Here is a 19,441-nt window from a genome sequence, read left to right as displayed (position 1 = left end):
CTAAGTGACTTATCATTTATCAGTTTTCCATAACAATGTCCAAAACAAGTGTATACTATAATATTTGGACACGGTGCAACTGGGTGCAACTACACCTATGTAGCCACCCAACAGATGACTGGCAAAGTTTGCTTTGAAAGTGCAAGCCACCTTTTGGTGTGGGTGATTTTTTTCCTCTACCCATGTAGCCAAATAGGTGATTGCATCACAGGCCATTGCTAGGCACTTGACTAAGTCAAGCAGAATCACACTTGCGGTCCTCAAAGAATTAACAGTCAAACAATGAGATAAAGAACCATTTAACCACTTCCCAGGCCTTTGAGGGACTCAGCTGGTTTTGTTCTGCTGTTAGTTTCCAAAGCTTCGTGTGACCATTATAGGGGGTAGATATTGCATGTGGTGGTTGTGAATGAACTGTGGGTGCCACATGAAAAATGTTGATATTATATATTATTCCCCCTCGTCATGGTATATTACAAGTTACTTTGAAACCTTTTAGATAACAGGCAGCTAATAAGACTAATAAATAATAAGAATGAACTGTATTAAGGGTCATATTGATAGAAGTTAAAATTCTGAGCTGTGTTGGATCTCAGTTGCATAAATCACAAGTCACCTTCCGTGAATCAGGCTCATCTCTTGTAAATAATAGTATGATACAATTACAGGAATCTTTGGCTCATTGTTTGGCTATTGACTAAATGAGAAGATTAGTACAGTACTGATTTAAGAGAGCACAGTTTACACACACAGCAAGCACTCCTCAGAGAAGATGAAAACACAGTTTAATTTGGGCTGTGGCTTACTGTGAAAGTTCCATGTTTCATGCAGAAACAAACTGAAGCACTGTTGTTATGACAGCTTTTGCTAAAATCTATCTTATGGCAGTCACATACTTTCTCAGCTTCAATTAGCACTAAACTAATTAACACACTGCTCTCCCATATACTTGTGAACAGTGGCTTTTTTCTTTCTTAGTGTGTCCCAAGTGTGATGTAAGAGTGATTAAGTAGCTAATTACTCTTTAATTGAATTTACACATTATACCCTTTTCACTTGTTCAAGCAGAATATTCGTTCAGAAATGAAATTAAGCTGTACCAGCATGTGAAATACACCCACTGTATTAAAGAAATGAAACATAACTATAAGGAACCACGTAAAAGTGTGATTTATTGCATTTATTATAGCTGTGTGGAACAGGAGGCGACACAAACAGCTTTTCGCGTTAATTATAAATTAGGTTAATTGAAAAGAAATGTGTGACCTATAGTTTTCCTTAAAGGTAAAAGTCTCAATATAAAAACAAATCTTAATACACAAATTAGAAATGCTTTAGGAAAAAGTTTTATTGAAAATTATCAAATAAACATATCCCGGCATTAGGTGTCGATTTTGGATATGGATTTATATCCCTTTTTCATATATTCATGTTATTTATTTTTGTTGGTTTGTTTATTCATGTTCCACCTATATTATAGCACATGTTATATTTAATGAGATCCAGCGTGGTGCAATGATTAGAGTGTTGGACTAGGACAGAGAAGACCCAGGTTCAAATTCCCACTCACCCATGAAGTTCACTGGGTGATATTAGGCCTGCTCTGTTCTATCTTGGTAACTACCTCAAAAGGTTGTTGTGAGAATATAACAGAAGGGGAAGAAAACTGTGTATGTATGCACCTTTAGAGAAAGGGTAACATATAAATACAATAAATAAATATTAAAGGCCTGTGTGATCTCCTGACTTGGATGACATACATTTGAATTAAACATTAGCATAACCCTGTCAGAAAAAAGCTTACGGAATATTGGAAGCTCAGGGTTCCATCAATACATTACATATATTGTCTGTTTTACTTTTAACTGGAGATTATTCTATAGCTTCCAAAAATGTAATTGTGAAACTATCGGCTGAAAACCCAGGAATTTCTGGAAAACCAATGAATGTATCATTTGTTTAATCGCATAAGTTTAATCGCGGGAAAGACAGTCCTCATCATTTGCAATATTGTTTAAATGTAATTATGATATGGTTGACATAGAGATGCATACTCTTCTTGCTATAGTGCATGCTGATCAGTAAACAATATTTCAAATAATTAGTACTAACGCATATTGTGGACAGATTACATTGAAGCATGTTCAAAGGGGCTCATGTTTTCTTCAATATTCTGAGAGTGAGATTTGTTACTTCCTAAGTCCCATTTTTCTCTTCTTCGTGTTGGAGAATTCTTTATTCTCTGTCTCTTATCTTTCCCGTCATGCCTCTTCATATTGGCAGGAACACATCTGATCCCTTTGGTAAAGACCGTCTGATCTCTAGATTCCAAAAATAAAGAAATACTGACTTTCCCTCATTGTTATTTCTTCATTACTTACTATAAACTAATATTCATATTTTCAAATAGGCTTATGTTTACATTATTAAATAAAAAAACAAGAAAGAGAGAAGAATGACTTATGGAAGATCATTCCAGCTACTGAGTTAACATATTGGAAAAGGACAGAATTCTAAAACGTTTTATTTCTCTCCCTCAGGCCACTCCTTAGTATGGCTCAGAAATCCACAATGGCTTCTAGTAAGCAGGATAGAATAAATACATATTGACTCGAAACATCAAGGACTCTTAGAAAACATCAAGCCAGCAGAAATCAACTTATTTAATTCAATCTTATTTCACAGGGATATACTGTATCATATATAATTGTTTATCAAAGCATATGAATCGTCAATCACTTCAAAATGTGTAGGATACAAAGGGAGTCATATATTTACCAGCATTACACAGGTTTTACTACACACTTTTCAGCTCCTGTTTTCAAGAGGATGTTAGGGTCCCATCGGCAAAATACTTTAAAAGATGTATTATACCACCTAAACAGCCATGACTGTAGTTCATTAGGGTGGTTAGAGTTGTTGGAGATTCCCGTTCTCCTCACAGAGCTGCAATTTCAAAGTGGCTTACTGTATTTTTCCATGTATAAGACAACCATTTTTTCTTAATTTTTTTAGTAATAAATTGGGGTTCATCTTATATTCCACAACTTTCTTAATTTTAATTTTTTTAAATTTTGGGCTTCCAAAAATAGTCTTATACATGGGGTCATGTTATACATGGGAAAATACCCCTCTTCCCCAGGGACTTCTGGGGATTGTTGCTCTCTGAGGGGAATAGGGGTTTCCTAGCAACTCTTAAAACCCTTAGCAACCTCACAGTTTCCAGGATTCTTTGGGGAGAGCCATGAAGTGGTTTAATACTGCTTTAGATGTATAGTGCAGATTGGCCCCAGAATGGGTTAGCTGTGGGGGGGCCAAAAAATTGCAAATGTTTTTCCGGGGTGTAGTGACTCCTCGCTTTCTGCATACCTGTAGATGCCTCAAATTACCTTCAGGTCTATGCTTCCATTATTTGATTGCAGAAGTAAAATAAAGAGTAACATAACTGAAATAACACTTGAGAAGGATATAATAACTACTTGGACTTTTCCTATATGAGAACAGATTCCAAGATACATTTTCCTTCAGCTCTCCTCCAGCAAAAGTACGGTAATAATCAAGTATTCAACCAGGCACAAGATGTCCTCTTCCAGATGCAGTGGGCAACTTCTAGATCCTGGGCTAGGCTATGGACGACTGACTCGGGTGCTTGAGGTTACCAGCAGCTGGTGGAAATTTGTAATTGGAACTGAGCAAGTAGTGTAGAAGGGTACCAAAGGTCTGCCAAACTTAGAACAGCTTCACAGGTAACAGAAGTTGCTCCGATAAAGGCTAAAATTCATCTGAGTTCAGTGCAATCTGAAGGCTGTCTAAGCTGAAGTTGAAAGGAACAGTGTGTTCCACATCCAGTCATCTTTACTGGAGAGCCTACAGGGGGACAAACAGTAACGGGTGAGTTGGTGTGTTGATTCAGAATCCCTGCTGGAAAGATCTGCTTGACTGCTCTTGAGAACAGAGTGCAGGAGGATGTCCTCCTTGAACAACATGAATACTTTAATATTGTATTTAATATTGTATTGATTACTACTGGTGCACACTTTTTACCAGTTTCTCAGCATTAATGTTGGTCCAGCATTGTGACATAGCCATGGCCAGGGGAAGGACCAACACTCCCTGGGATCTTGTGGGGCTTCCTCCTCTTGCATGGCCTCTCTCTCTCTCCCCCCCCCACACCTACACACACACACACACACACACACACACACACAGGTCCTTGGTTTTGAAGTCTTCCATTGAGGCATTGAGTGGCTGCTACTTTACAAATCTGAAAAGCAATCTTACTCTTTAACCACAATTGGCCTTCAGTTGAGAGGTTTATTTCAATGGATAGCAGGTGACTGTTAGGCATCGTCTACATAGCTGTTGATCATAACTTGGGCTTAAATGGCATTGAGTAGGATCTCAAGGCCCACTTAAGTGGTCTTGAGTTGGGGACACCAGTTCCCCACCTGAGCTCTGTGTAGGCCAAAGCCGGCGCCATTCATCTCAGGTTACCAGCAGGATTCCAGTCACATGATGTGCACCACATTGGGCCCCTTTATGCTGGTCAACTCGCACACCATTCCCCAGCTTCAGATCCTAGGGGATTAATGAATCCTGACCCAATGCCATGCCAAATCCCGTTTACCTCACTTTGGTCAATAAATATTGTGGCCTGTTATCACCCACACTTGTGTCCTGTATTATTTAATCTCTACCTGGTTTGGGAAGCTGACCACAATGCGCCTGTCAATGTGGTGCTTATTGTGGTCAGTCAGGGATGAAGGGAACCAAAGATTAACAGGCTCTGAAGGATACTAAATTGCTGCGTGGGATAAAATAATGTGTGGCAAGACACATTATTTTGATTCTAAATTCCTAAATTATTTAATTGGCCCAACTTTCCAGTGAATACCCACTTACCGGTATATTGTTTTGGATTCAAGTAAGTTATGGGCAGGTTGACAAAGCTGTTCCCAAGAATTATTTTTAGATGCTGTTAAGTGTATTGAAAGAGCTTTGCCATTTCAGATCAATATTTTTTAGAAGTAACTCTTGCATGCTTAATATTCAAAGTCATCTTGTCAAATAACTTTGGTGCTACTGATATTTGAATTACCAGCAGTGCCCTTAGGACATTATTCATTCTCTCACAAATAAAATTTACATGAGTATGTCTGCGACTTCCCCCTCAAGTAATCTCTATGCAGGAATCCAGTTGCATTTGAAATCACTCATTCCAAAAACAAAGTAATTATATTGTGGAACTGCAGAAGTGTACTATATAATTGAAATTCCAATATGGTGAAGGGCAGGCACACAACAGGAGAGCAAGCAAAAATTCAGGAAGAGAGGGCAATGGTTCCTTCGCTTATGTCAGGGGTAGGCAACCTAAGGCTCATGGGCCGGATGCGGCCCAATCGCCTTCTCAATCCAGCCCCCAGATGGTCCAGGAATCATTGTGGTTTTACATGAGTAGGATGTGTCCTTTTATTAAAAATGCATCTCTGGGTTATTTGTGGGGCCTGCCTGGTGTTTTTACATGAGTAGAATGTGTGCTTTTATTTAAAACGCATCTCTGGGTTATTTGTGGGGCATAGGAATTCGTTCATCCCCCCCCAAAAAAAAAAAATATAGTCCGGCCCACCACATGCTCTGAGGGACAGTGGACTGGCCCACGGCTGGAAAAGGTTGCTGATCCCTGGCTTATGTGGTCATCTGCGAAGTTTTCAGATTTGGGACCCACATTTAACCCTGAGTGCCAATGCAAGAAACACTGCTATTTCTATGCCATGCATGGCTCTCTCTTTTCTTCTCTGCTCATGATAAGGGAGAGAGCACTCCTCTATCTGTAGGCTTTCAACAGTTGTGTGGAAGAGTGAATTTTGACAGGTGCAGCTTGTCCTGTAAGGATGGAGGCAAAATACACCTGCCCAAAATCTAAGTTGGACACAAACCTTAAAGAGTTCTGCCCCCTTTGCATTTGGTCTCCACTCCCGCGTGTCCCTTTCTGTTTTGTTTTTACTTACCTACATTGTTATTATTTCCATTGTTTGTCTTTGCTACTGGAAGGCAGCCCTTATGACTCTGTCACTTAGTGGCTGTGTGGGTCTAAAGTTATCTCCTAGTGTTCCATCGCTGCCTTCTAGCAGTTCTGCCCCTTTAACATGTGTCCTCAGTCTTCGAAACTCTTCTATCTAATAAAAACAAGAAAACAGTTGTTTTACACACCAGCTCCATTGTAAGGAAATGTTAATACTGTTTATTTCTCTCTCTCTCTAAACTATATCCCACCATTCTACTATTTGTGGTATAGCGCTTTTTCTTCTTCTTTTTTAGAAAACCTTATAAAATCAGGAATTTTATTATAATCCCTACACATTCCTACTCCAAATCCTGTAGAAAACAGGGGTTTGTTTACAAGTGAATTTTCATATGGAAGATCTGTGACATCAGTTCAGTGCTGGTACAAATTCCTAGGCCCAGAATTCTTTGAGTGCCTTGTGTCTTTTGCACCAGACTGTGGTTGGCAGATCTCAGGGTTCTAAAAAAAACACAAAGTAGATCCCACAAGTTGCCTTGCCCCATTTTGACAGGGCATTCCCTATGATAATGCCCAGTTTGTGGAACTCCCTCCCTGGGAAGGTACGCCTGTCCCTGTACAGGCTTTTAAACACAAATAAAACACATATCTCTTCTCCTGGGCCTTTGAGACCTGAGTGTTGACTGCAATTTCAGCTGGTGGTATTCTTTTAGTATATGGGTTTTTTCTGCTTTTGTGGTATTGTAACATATTTTCATGCGGGCGGCGCTGTGGTCTAAATCACTGAGCCTAGGGCTTGCCGATCGGAAGGTCGGCTGTTCGAATCCCCACGACGGGGTGAGCTCCCATTGTTCAGTCCCAGCTCCTGCCAACCTAGCAGTTCGAAAGCACGTCAAAGTGCAAGTAGATAAATAGGTACTGCTCTGGCGGGAAGGTAAATGGCATTTCCGTGCGCTGCTTTGGTTCACCAGAAGCGGCTTAGTCATGCTGGCCACATGACCCAGAAGCTGTCTGCGGACAAACGCTGGCTCCCTCAGCCTATAGAGCGAGATGAGCGCCGCAACCCCAGAGTTGTCCGCCACTGGACCTAACGGTCAGGGGTACCTTTACCTTTAACATGTTTTCATGGATTGTTTTTGTGATGTTCACTGCCCTGGGTTTCCATGGGAGGCCAGAAAATGAACCTGGCACTTTCGGCATACAAAGCATTTGATTTGCTACTAAGCTCTTCCTTAAGCTTTTTTCTCCCAAAGCTCCCACTACATAATGAGCCATTTGCTTTGGGGTCCACAAAATAGCTGAGATGTTAAATATATATTGCGTAGACAAGCCTCTGCAATCTGAATGTTCTCTTTTTAACCAATTGGTTCTTATTAATGCTTTCAATTATATTTTAATGCACTTTTTCTGATATTATTCTTATTAGGTTTACACCTTCCTGATATATTTTTATGAAAATGTGGGTTATAAAGTAAGCAAGTACAGGCATACCTTGGATCTCGAACACCTTGCAACTCGAAGGTTTTGGCTCCTGAATGTTGCAAACCCGGAAGCGATTGTTCCAGTTTGCGAACGTTCTTTGGAACCTGATCGCCTGATGTGGCTTCTGCAGATTCCGATTGAGTACAGGGAGCTCTTGCAGCCAATCGGAAGCTGCACCTTGGTTGTCAAACGTTTTCGGAAGTTGAAGGGACTTCCAGAATGGATTCCGTTCGGCAACCAAGGTACAACTGTACCGTATTTTTCCATGTATAAGAAGTCCCCACATACAGTGGTACCTCGACTTACGAACGACTCAACAACCGAATTTTCCGACTTACGAATGGGGCAAACGGCCGCATGCTTATGAATTTCTCGACACATCCGAACAGTAACCGCGCCGGTTTTAGATAGGGTTTTTTCGACTTACGAATTTTTAGATGGGGTTGCTTCGACTTACGAATTTTGCCGTTTCCAATGCATTCCTATGGGAAATCGCATTTCCAATGGCGTTTTTCGACTTATGAATTTTTCGGCCTATGAAGGTGCCTTCGGAACGGATTAAATTCGTAAGTCGAGGCACCACTGCATAAGACAACCCCTATTTTTTTGAACCAAAAATAAGCAAAAAATCACCCCTAATATAGATAGCATTTCCATTCAGTGTATCATATATTCCACGGGAGGTACATTCACACCCCCATGCTTTAAAAACAACAACAATCTGTTCTTGCCCTCACCCAGATGACAAATTTTATTTCTCATAGAAAATATTGCCAAGGTTTAAGAATGGAGACAGGAGGCTTCTCTATGTGCAAGTCAGTGTAGGATCAGATTCAACTCAAGATTTATCTTCGTATCGGTACAGTGCAAGGACAATGACATTTCAGAAGATAACTATCATTGTGGTTACCATCTACTTCAAAACTGACTTCTTTCAATACGCTTGTTTATTTGATGAACAGCTTGGGTTGCTAAGATTATTGTTCCTCAGAGTAGCGCTTTTGAAATCCATATTCTTTTTAGCTTTGAAAGGCAGAATGGAGCAGCTTTCATAGAAGAGATGAAAGGAAGGAAGATGATGGAGGTTCTTGGGAGATACTTTAAAGGAAAACTTCAGATTGTGAAGATGTTCATTGATTTTATGTCTATTTAAGTGGATTAAGAAAAAAAAGTTTCCCTGTAAGTCTCTTACAGAAGACCAGTAAGATCTTGAGTATCTTACAGAGAGGTAACATGCTTCAAAAGAAACCTGAACTGAAATTTCACTAAGATAGTTTGATGTCATTGCAGTTTAGGAAAAAGTGATTTCTCCAACACACTTCAAAAGTTTCAATCTTTGGAGTCTTGGAGACATAAAACAAACAAAAATGAGATGAGAAAAAAAGCTCCATCACAGTTTCAGTATTTCTGAGTACTACTAGGAGGCCTTCAAATAAATGCATGTTGAATAGAGTGCCTCACACTTGTAACAACAGCTTTATTTTAATGATGTTTTCAATAAGGGCAAGACTCCACATCATTCAAGGGGAAGCACTTCTCAGCCCTTACTTCAGTAGGAGAAGTGAATACCAGATATACTTAACAACTATTTACTCTGGACAACCATAAAAGAGCATAAATGGGCAGGGAAATCCTAAGGTGGTTAGCAGGGGAGGATCTGGCAGAGATGCCCCTTCACTGAGTTCTTCTGATGAGGGGACTCTACCGTACCACCAGTGGCATGCGGTGAAATTTTTCGTAGGGGAACAGGGCCAGAGGTGCTAGCTTGCAAGGAGCATGGGGGGTCGGTGTCATGCACGGGATGTTGTGACGTCCTGACATCTTGCACATAAGCATCACGCCTCCCTCCCTAAGCCAGGCAGAAGCTTCCCAGGCTTTGCGAATGAGGTGCCAGGGCTCTGACAGGATAACTGAACCCTCCTGCCTCCTTCCGAAAGCCAGGTGGGCTTTGGGAAGATGGCAGGACAGCTCTTGGACCCATCAGAGACTTGCGCCTCCCTCCCTAAGCCGGGCAGAAGCTTCCCGGGTTTTGGGAAGGAGGCACCAGGGGAACATTTAGGGGACTAGCCTAGTCCCCTTAGTCCAATGACCACACACCACTGTCCACCCCCATGGGGGCCTCTGCTGCCCCCACCCAAAGTGCAGCAGGTTGCAGGATACCATTGGAAGTTAAATGCTTAGTGCAGAAGCAGTCTCTCTCTCACACACACATGCCAGCAAACGTTTTGGGGTGGTCACACTGCTTCGTTTCACATTAGCGCATCGCCTATAGCACCCTGATGAAACCCCATAGCTTTTTATACCACAAATATCCTGGGTTTAATCTTGGTTTTGTTGTGTTACAACCCCTCTGGACACCATTAACGTGGTAGCATTGCAGAAGTGTTGCAGAACAAAGTAAAGCTGAATAAATCTACCGCTAATGCACTGTTATTTTGTCAATACTATGTTGCATAATACATCCCCAATAGAACAGGAGCCCTGTGTCGGGGGGGGGGGTCAGACGTAAGCAGGCGGGCATGTTCAGAACCCACAGGAACAGAGGCACACAAATTGTGTGCCTCTGTTCAAACAACTAGCAGTAATCATTTAAAGGCAGACAATGACAAGGGGCTACATTTCTTTTTTACTCTGTGATTTATTTATTTTTGTCTTTCCCGCATATATATCTATTTGGCGTATAGAATAAAAGTCAACAGAGTTCTTTTTTTCCATTTCTGACCTTTCTATTGCTTTCAGTGACACAAAAGATTTAACCTTTATTTTAAAAGCCATGCTCCAACTGATCTAATGAGATCTTCAAGTTGAAGCAGGTATCCTGCCCTGCAATATATTTTGCACGCTATAACCTTTCGCTCAGAATTACATTCTAAGGTCATTATAAGCACAGCCATTACCTGAAGTTGGGATACGGTTAAAGGATATCTAAATAAGATCCATGTAACACCTTCGCTGCAGGGGGGAACCGTGAGCGAGCCTTCGTACACCCAGTAATCTCGTAGCAGGGGGTCTGAAATTAAATGGACGAGATTGGTTTGAAAACCTGCCGTTATGCGCCATCTTTCTTTTTGAAATCAAGGGCACAATCCTAACTTCAGTCTAGAGAGCTTTGCCAGGTGCAGCCAGCGGGGAGCATCTCCTGTTGGAAAACAAGCCTTTGCTGCAGGCACTTCATCCCCAAACTACATCCCTGCAAGGAGATGTTGAATGGAACATCAGACTGCAGCAAACAGAATCTGAAGGATTTAAGAAGGGCTGCAATCCCCACTGGCATGGGATACTCTCCTCTCGTCACGGGCTACCAGCAAGGGATTTCACTAGCATGCCCCTTCTCAGTTTATGTGTCTCTTTGTGCAAAACCATAACAAGGGCTTTCCTCCGTAAAGCCCAGATTCCCCCAAATCCAGGCAGTCTGAGCATGTCAAATATGTGCAAGGTGCATTCCATGGCCAGGTAACTTTACCTTCGAAAGAGGAAATATGCCTAGAGCAGCCATGGTACAGCCATGGGTTTGCCTCTGTCAATGCTTTCAGGGTCACTGGCAGCAGCAGTCTTGGTCTCTATAGTCTTTTGTGCATGCATGGTTTTGTGGCATACAAATAAGCACTTACCTGGTAATAATGTGTTGGGATTAAAACACGGTATTGTCTTGGACTTTCCCTGAAAATTTAACAGAAATCAGTCTCGTCTCTCTAGTTTTTAAGAGAGAGCAGATTTTGAAACAATTGACTATCTAATAAAAATACCAAATTATAAGATTAAATTATTTATCAAACTCTTCCTATATATTTTTTAAGTGTTTCTGTTTTTACAAAATGATGTTGGATATAGCTGAGCTACTTAATAAATCAGAGAACTCAAATGTAGCCTGCAGCTATCATATTTAGTTCATTTCAAAACATTTTTAGAAAGCAGAATTAACAGCCTTACCTTATATTGGATGTCTTGCAGAATTTCAGTAACAGCCTTCAGGCCTGAATGCTCTTTTCCTATCTGAAACATAATGCACAATAAAGAAAGATAAACACACAGTATTCCCTCCTCTGATGAAACACAGGTTTCAAAGTTATCAACAAGTAAAGTCAGTTCTGTATTCATTTCTACCAAACTGGATGACCTTTTGCATGAAGTTCAAGCAAAGATGCACAGTGAAGTAATTGACAGAAAGGTAAATAGAGCAGACAAGATAAAAACAAGAGTACCGAGGTATCAAACTTCAGGATAAGCCAACTTGCCTACTTTTGCCTTAATGTTTCAGTAATTATCATATGTCATGTCATAATCAAGCATCATTGTGTGACGTACAAGGTTATCATTTGCTCAGCTGTGAAAAGTACACAGATAAAGTTTAGATCTTCGGCTCCTCTTGTTCCAAGTGGATCTGCACGTTACGAAGAGGGCAAGAGTAAATTATTTTACTTCTGACATTGTATCCTGCCCTACGGTCTAAACAGTTCGAGGTGGCCTCCTCACAACCACCTTAGGTGACTAGCCCAAGGTCAGCTAGGGAACATCATTGCTGATTTTTGATCCCCAGTTTAAACCTGACATAACCTACTACACAACTAGCACATCAGATAGCTGAAGACCATATGCTATGAACCATGAGGGTTTTTGAGAGCTAGAAGTCTATACAGAGAGCTGGTTCATTGTGAATGAAGAAGTCAGCATGGTTTCACTGAAAGCTGCCTTATACCATATATCCAGAGAAGGCCAGGAAACCAGCCTTTCAGTCACCTCAGTCATGTTGTGGGGGGGGGGGGTTCCTGTGTACATATGGGGCTTCCATAACTCATGAGTAGTGTTGGAGGAGAACTTCAATCAGTTCACATTTTAAACTGAATTTGTCCAATTTGCACTTTCCAAAAAAAATTATGAGAACCATATCAAAGACATTTGTCAGCAGTTGCACTTACCAGAATTTTGCAGTATCATTCTCCAACCCAACAACACTTAGGAACATGTATAAATCAGGGGGGAATGTAAATAAAAATGAATGCATTGGTGAAAATAACTTACTGAAATTCATTATGTGAGGGGAAATTGCTTGCAAAAATGTGTATGTTGGTCAAAACTGCACCCAGAACTGTGGTTATTAGGAGAAATCCTTCAGGATTTTTGAGAAAGAAAAATTCACAACTTGCTGGACAAATGTGGAGAACTGAATTTAAGATTGATTAAATATTCAAAACTAAGAAAACTCAAATGTACCGAGCCTTCCCTCGCCCCTCATGAGTATGAAGGGATGCATTCACATAATAAAGTAAATGGGGGACACTCCCATCTCAACGTTGCAGGATATATGGGACTCTTGTCAAGCCAAGAGAAGATTTCTGTTACTTTAAATGAGTTTGTTTCAGGTGCCAAATGCAAACAACATGTTTAGAAGCATTTTAAGTGTCAAAACATTCACCCCAACCCAGCAAGAGGGATCTGTATGGTTAAGCAACCTTATACATGTTTTGCCAACGCAGACGTGCCAATGCAATCTGCTTAGTTGAATCTTATTTGCTTTAAGCCATAGGCCATAAAAGAAAAATGTCAGACCAAAGTAACCACTTAAGTCTTAAGCAATAAATAAATCTCAGTGATCAGGGAACAGAGGCACAAACAGCAACATTGAAACAGACATAGAAAGTTCTTTAAGAACTTGCTTCTTGACTACTGTTCATTACAGTGGTACCCTGGTTCTCAAACTTAATCCATTCTGGAAGTCCATTCCAAAACCAAAGCGTTCCAAAACCAAGGCATGCTTTCCCATAGAAAGTAATGCAAAATGGATTAATCCGTTCCAGACTTTTAAAAACAACCCCTAAAATAGCAATTTAACATGATTTTTACTATCTAACGAGACCATTGATCCATAAAATGAAAGCAATAAACAATGTACTGCAGTCACACAATCAATCAGTAGCTGAACTGGCTTATAAACAGTCACAAAAACAAAAAGAGCCGCAAAAACAAAAGCGCAAAATAAATAGATCTCTGCACAACACTCAAAACGGAAGTGTGGCACTCAAATCGGAAGCGTAACACTCAAAATGGAGCACATTCGGCTTCCGAAAAAAGTTTGCAAACCGGAACACTTACTTCTGGGTTTGCAGTGTTTGGGTTCCAAGTTGTTTGAGTACCAAGGCATTTGAGAACCAAGGTACCACTGTATATGAGAATTGTAATAGATCTGTCATTGTTTTGCAGCTGTCAAGGCAAAAGTAGCCACGGTGCAAGGAATGCCTTTGTTTTCATTGGCCAGAAGAAATTCTATTTTTGTGCAGTGTTGTCCAATATTCCTCATCTTTCAACTGCTTGATAAGAAAGCTATTCTTTGAATATTTCAATGTAATGTAGGAAACTGTCCGATACTGAGTAACACCACTGCTCCATCTTGCACAGTTCTGCCTACACTGATTGGCAGCAGCAGCTCTCCAGGATTTCAGACAGAGATATCTCCTAGCCCTGCCTGGAGATGCTGGAGATTGAAACAGGACAACCAAAAGAAAACTGAAGTTGGTTTTCTTCTAGTAGGCCATTCAGCAAATGGCACCCAACTCTCTATCAAGTTTAAGGATGCAGTGCAGAAACATTTTCAATTAAAATAAAAATACTGAGCAACGCAAAAAGAAAAAAAGAGGGGGGAGGGAGCCCCTTGATTAAATTGAATTGAAAAAGTAGAGAGAGATTATTAAGCTAAAGTTATTTAACAATTTTACATAACTTTCCGAGTAACTCCAAGGTTAGTTCTGCCGAAATTGGAAGGCTGCTTCAGAAGCAATTATGGAAGAGTCCTCTAGGATACAAAACTGAGTGAACTGAGAGCTACTTCCATTATTTTTAATGCTCCTATTTCTGCATCAGGACCATAATCAATACATTCAAACAGTCTTGGAGGCATTTATAATCATATTATAAAACATGACAAATTAATAGAAGCAAAAAAAAAAAAAACCAACCCAGAATCAATTTCAAACACAAAGGACAACTTTCCCCACCCCTTCCATACAATATTGAAATGGCACAACTAGTTATGAAAAGGCAGCCTTCACCAACCTGGTGCCCCCTGGATATTTGAGACTACAACTCTGCATCAACGTGTTCTTGCTGGCTTGGGCTGATGGGAATTGAAGCCCCAAATATGTGAAGGGCAGAGGGGTAAGCTCGAGAACCTGTTTGGGCTGCATAGAAGTCTTAGAACAAGACATTTGTGTAGTCTTCTTTGGCAACTCTGCTTCCATAGCATACAAGGTAATTTGTTCTGGCTGAAACTGCAATCCTAAGCATACTTACTTGGAAGTAAATTGAAATCAGTAGGGCTTACTTCCACATAAACATAGTTAGGGTCATGGTGCACAAATATGGTTCATAAAGGAGCATTTGCCTAGTACCTAAAGCAATAAACAATGCACTCATGGGTGTAGTCAGGGGGCCTAGAAGCAGGGCCGCTGGCCAGCCTGCCCCGCTGCCCCCCGCCGCCCGGTGCCGTCTCCCTTCTCCCTGGCTGGCTGTGGGGTGGGTGGAGGGAAAGCCCCAGAGCCGCGCAAAGCGTTTGGCTGGCTTTCCCTCCGCCCGCCCCACAGCCAGCCAGGGAGAAGGGAGACGTCCCTTCTAGCCGGCTGGCTGTGGGGCGGGTGGAGGGAAAGCCAGCCAAATGCTTTGCGCGGCTCTGGGGCTTTCCCTCCACCCGCCCCACAGCCAGCCGGCTAGAAGGGACGTCTCCCTTCTCCCTTGCTGGCTGTGGGGCGGGTGGAGGGAAAGCCAGCTTTCCCTCCACCCGCCCCGGCGATCGCGGAGGGGGGAGGAGGGGGCCGGAGCAGCCCGATTTCGGGCTGATCCTGCCGCCCCCTTGCCCCTGCCGATTGCGGAGGGGGAGGAGGGGGTCGGAGCAGCCCGATTTCGGGCTGATCCTGGCGCCCCCTCGCCCCTGAACGACCATGGCTTTCCTTGCCCCACTCTGGCCCCTCCCCCCGTGCCTTGGCCCCACCCCTTGCCTCTTGCCCCCCTAATTTTGATCCTGGCTACGCCCCTGAATGCACTCACTAGTGAATTCTTCTGGAGTAAAATTGTTTTTCACAGAAGCCCCCAGATCCCTTTCACTTTGACATAGTCAAACCATTCTTTCTCTGTATATATTCCAAGCACTTAAATAGATAATCAACATATTTTGTGTAAAGTTGAATTTAGATCAGCAATTTGTATCTTAATATAAAACACCATTCTCACTTAGGAATGTTGGAGAATTCTGTAGAAAATGGAAAGAAAGAAGGGAAATTGCATGTTTGTCTGTGGTCAGGAACAAAAGTCTCTTCAGCGAATATGATTGGTAGTAGTTCACATCATCAATGTTAGTAAGCAAAGAATATGCAATTAATGGCTTAAAAAACATTTTGGCATTTCCTGTACGTGGAAATGAAAGAAAGTTACACAAATAGTTACACAAGTCATGCAACTTACATTAAATAGCAGACAGCAAGATGAATAACAGTATTTGGCAGAAACCAAAGTGCAGTGGAATGGAAACCGTGCTGATGGAGATGAAAACAGATTAGAATGGGAATTGCTGCCTTCATTCATTCATTCATTCATTCATTCATTGCATTATTCCTGTTCTCATTGCTATATGTCATCTAAAACGCAAATAAGCCCCAAAGCTGAACTTTGAAAACCATATTCATGCTCTTCTACAAAGAGATAAGATCTGCCGCATCATAAAAAATAAGTCCATTTGCAGCTGTCCTTATTTGAAATATTATCACTGCAAATCCTAAGTTTCTTTAACCAAGTCATTAAATCTGATCCATATTGAGCTTTCTAAAGTGTAGAGTTGTTCTAATGCCCACTACAAAATAAAAAATAATGATATTTTCTCACCAGCCCACAAATAACTCCCACACAATCGTTTTCATTTCCAGAGACAATTTATAACCTAAGTTTGATTATGTTCAGAATGCCTTTCTTTTTCTTTTCTTAAACCTAGTATTTCAAAATATTCTACTGCACACATTATGACGTTTTTTGAATCACACCGTTTACAAGAAATGGTCGTGATAAATGGTCATGAGTTGCCTGTGGCAAAAAAGCAACTAATTTAATGATGACTGTGATTATGATTATGACAAAGACAGTAGAAAGTTACCTGCACAAATAAAGCAATAATGGCTATGCCGTTCTTCTTCCCCACTGCTTCATCAATATTGTGGTACATTGTGGAGTTCCAGTGAACTAGATGGAGCTAGAGAGAGGAATCGAGAGGGGGTTACAATATTTTTGTCCTACCTTAGCACAGGAATTTCCAAAATGGTTCACAAAACAAAATTTAAAACTATTACACAGGAACAGTAATATAGCATCATCAAACATACTAAAAAAAAAACAAGCAAACACTGTAAAAGCCAGTAGCAATAAAAGACATAATAAATCAGCACACTCCTTATGAGATAATATTATTTTCCCCCTGTACCTGAAAAAAAGGAGATTGCACCAGATTGCTCTTTTGAAATTTGGGACACTCTATCAGAAAAGTCTTTGTCTAGTAGCCACCCACCTAAGCACAAAAGGGAAGGGTAGCTATAGCAGGACTTCTAATAATATCAGTAGATTTGGGCAAGTTTATATAGGAAAAGGACATCCTTCAAATACCCTAGCCCTGGGACTCCTCTACACTCATGGATTTTAATGCTAAAACTGAGTTTTAAAGGGTTATGAAACAGCCATATAATGTTCTTTAAAATGTTAATGATGTGTTATCAGAATGTGACACCAGAGGACGCTGCAGAGCTTGCCCCGTCAAATAAGACCCTGTAGAAAAGGAAGCGAAGCCCAATGCCCTTATGTTTTACAGCAATATAAAAAATATCGTTCTAAGAACATTTAAAGGGTGAGTATATATCCAGCCCTGGCTTTGTCAGTTGTATTTCCACTGATAGTAGCTGGCAGCTAATGTGCAGATTTTATCTGCCCCATTCCTCCCCCTTGAGCCTTGCCCAGGGTGAGAGGCAAGCATCCATATGCAGCAATGGCTGCCTTGTGCCATTAAGCCCTGCTGCTGCCTACCAGAGGCCGGAATTGCCCGCTCCGTGTGAAGCTCCACTCTCAGAATTTGCAATAATCTTTTGCAAGTCTTGTTAACATGTGATAAAGGTGTGTAAGTGTCTTAATCAGGTATATGTTGCAAGATGAAAAATGAATAGTGAAACCCAAGCTTCCAAAATTTAAGTGCCTAATTCTAAAGTACTCGCCACCAGGCCCGACCCACCCATAAGGCAAGGTGAGGCAACCACCTCAGGCAACCACCTCAGGCAACAGGATCCACAGGGGCCCCAGATCCCAATATAGATCATTATCCCCCCCCCCCGTTCCTGATGTATTTCTTCACTCGCCCCTTCTTCCCTGGCAGAGAGAGGGATGCCATTTTGTGGTTCACCTCAGGCACCGAAATGTCTTGGGCTGGCCCTACTCACCACTAGCTAGTTAAGTGCTAGACATTGGAAAATCTTCTCCTGTAATCATAGTATGCTTTCCTTTTGTGTACACACACACACACACACACACACGTAAAGGACCCCTGACAGTTAAGTCCAGTGGCAGACGACTCTGGAGTTGCAGTGCTCATCTCGCTTTACAGGACAAAGGAGCTGGCATTTGTCCACAGGCAGTTTTTCCGGGTCAGTTTTTTCCAGCAACAGAACACCGAAACCCAGTTTCTCCTCTGCTCCCAAATCAGACAAGGAAAGTAATGGGGAAATGAACTGGAAAGTGTAGGATATGCAATGTCAGTCACACCTGCACTACACATTTAAAGCACTATTATACTGCTTTCAGTGTCATAGGGAATCCTAGAAACTGCAGTTTAAAGGTGCTGATCACACAAAGCTACAATTCCCAGCACCTTGAACAAACTACAGTTTCTAGAAATAATGCCCCGTGACTATTAAATTTATATGAGCCCACATGCACACAAAACATTTAAATCACTATGATGCCACTTTATACAGTTTCCCCCAAAGAATTCTGGGAGCTGTAGTTTGTTAAGAGAGTTGCTAACAGTTGTTAGGAAGACCCTATTCCCATCCCAGGGCAATGTACAGTGTGGTTTAACTCTCTTCACAGAGAATTCTGGGATTTGTAATTCCCAGTATAATTTGGGGGAAGCCATGGCTGTTTAAAGTGGTGGTATAGTGCTTTAAATGTATGCGTGCCTGTGACCGTCATCTGACCTATCTGCAAATGATTCGGAATGAATGCTTATTAAATAGTCAAAAAGAAATCAGGAGTTGTGCTTAATAAGCAGGTCCATCTGGAAGCAACCTGCATCTAAGCTCCTGGAAAACTTTGTGCAAAGAAATCAAGATTAATGCTCAATGAATGGATTGTCTAGGATTGTGCCTTTTATCGATTGCTTTTGCTCTTGGTCGCCACAAGAGGGCACTCATGCTGCCTGATGAGCATAATATATACAGCACGAAAAAGAAACTCCATGTATGGAAAGAAACTCATTGAATTAAAGAGTTAACGTTTTAGCTACTGACCCTATTGGGAAAACAATGCTCAGTTCCACTCCTATTGTTATCTTGTTAAGGTCAACATATACCTTGCCACCAGCGACTGTAACAATGCTCCAATGGACAATAACCAAGTTTAGAGTGACCACTTTCCTGAGTCTCATTGCGACCTCTTGGATGGAGCTACCATGACTTTCATGACGGGTCACATTTGAGAGGTAATGATCTAAAGCAGCCTCCCCCCCCACCCCCGCACCGAAGTCCCCAAAACTAATATATATCTGAGAGTTATTTTAGGATTCTTAAAGGAAAAGTATGTTTGTGTGTGTGCTCCATAAATGAGAGAAAATATTATATGCGCTCCCCATTAAAAAGAGCCTAACTACTTTCAGCTGGTGAACCACATTTCATCTTTTAACCTGAAACACAAAACTTACTTATA

General features: G+C 41.3%; 1 protein-coding gene across 1 annotated transcript in view; it reads right to left on the bottom strand.

Annotated features, from left to right (window-relative positions):
* Window positions 1-2,643: 2,643 nt before the first annotated feature.
* Window positions 2,644-19,441, bottom strand: part of CA8 (carbonic anhydrase 8) — a 43,329-nt gene continuing 26,531 nt past the window's right edge. The window contains exons 4-9 of the mRNA XM_035125378.2: window positions 16,635-16,730; window positions 11,435-11,497; window positions 11,116-11,164; window positions 10,402-10,514; window positions 6,009-6,176; window positions 2,644-3,867 (exon numbers count right to left, since the gene is read on the bottom strand). Coding sequence (XP_034981269.2) covers window positions 6,042-6,176; window positions 10,402-10,514; window positions 11,116-11,164; window positions 11,435-11,497; window positions 16,635-16,730 — 456 coding nt within the window. The 3' untranslated portion in view covers window positions 2,644-3,867; window positions 6,009-6,041. The remainder of the gene's footprint in view (window positions 3,868-6,008; window positions 6,177-10,401; window positions 10,515-11,115; window positions 11,165-11,434; window positions 11,498-16,634; window positions 16,731-19,441) is intronic.

Source organism: Zootoca vivipara, chromosome 8, assembly GCF_963506605.1.
Source record: "Zootoca vivipara chromosome 8, rZooViv1.1, whole genome shotgun sequence".
NCBI classification, from domain to species: domain Eukaryota; kingdom Metazoa; phylum Chordata; class Lepidosauria; order Squamata; family Lacertidae; genus Zootoca; species Zootoca vivipara.
The sequence above is the reverse complement of the archived record's forward strand: the minus strand, read 5'-3'. Positions and strand labels throughout refer to the sequence as shown.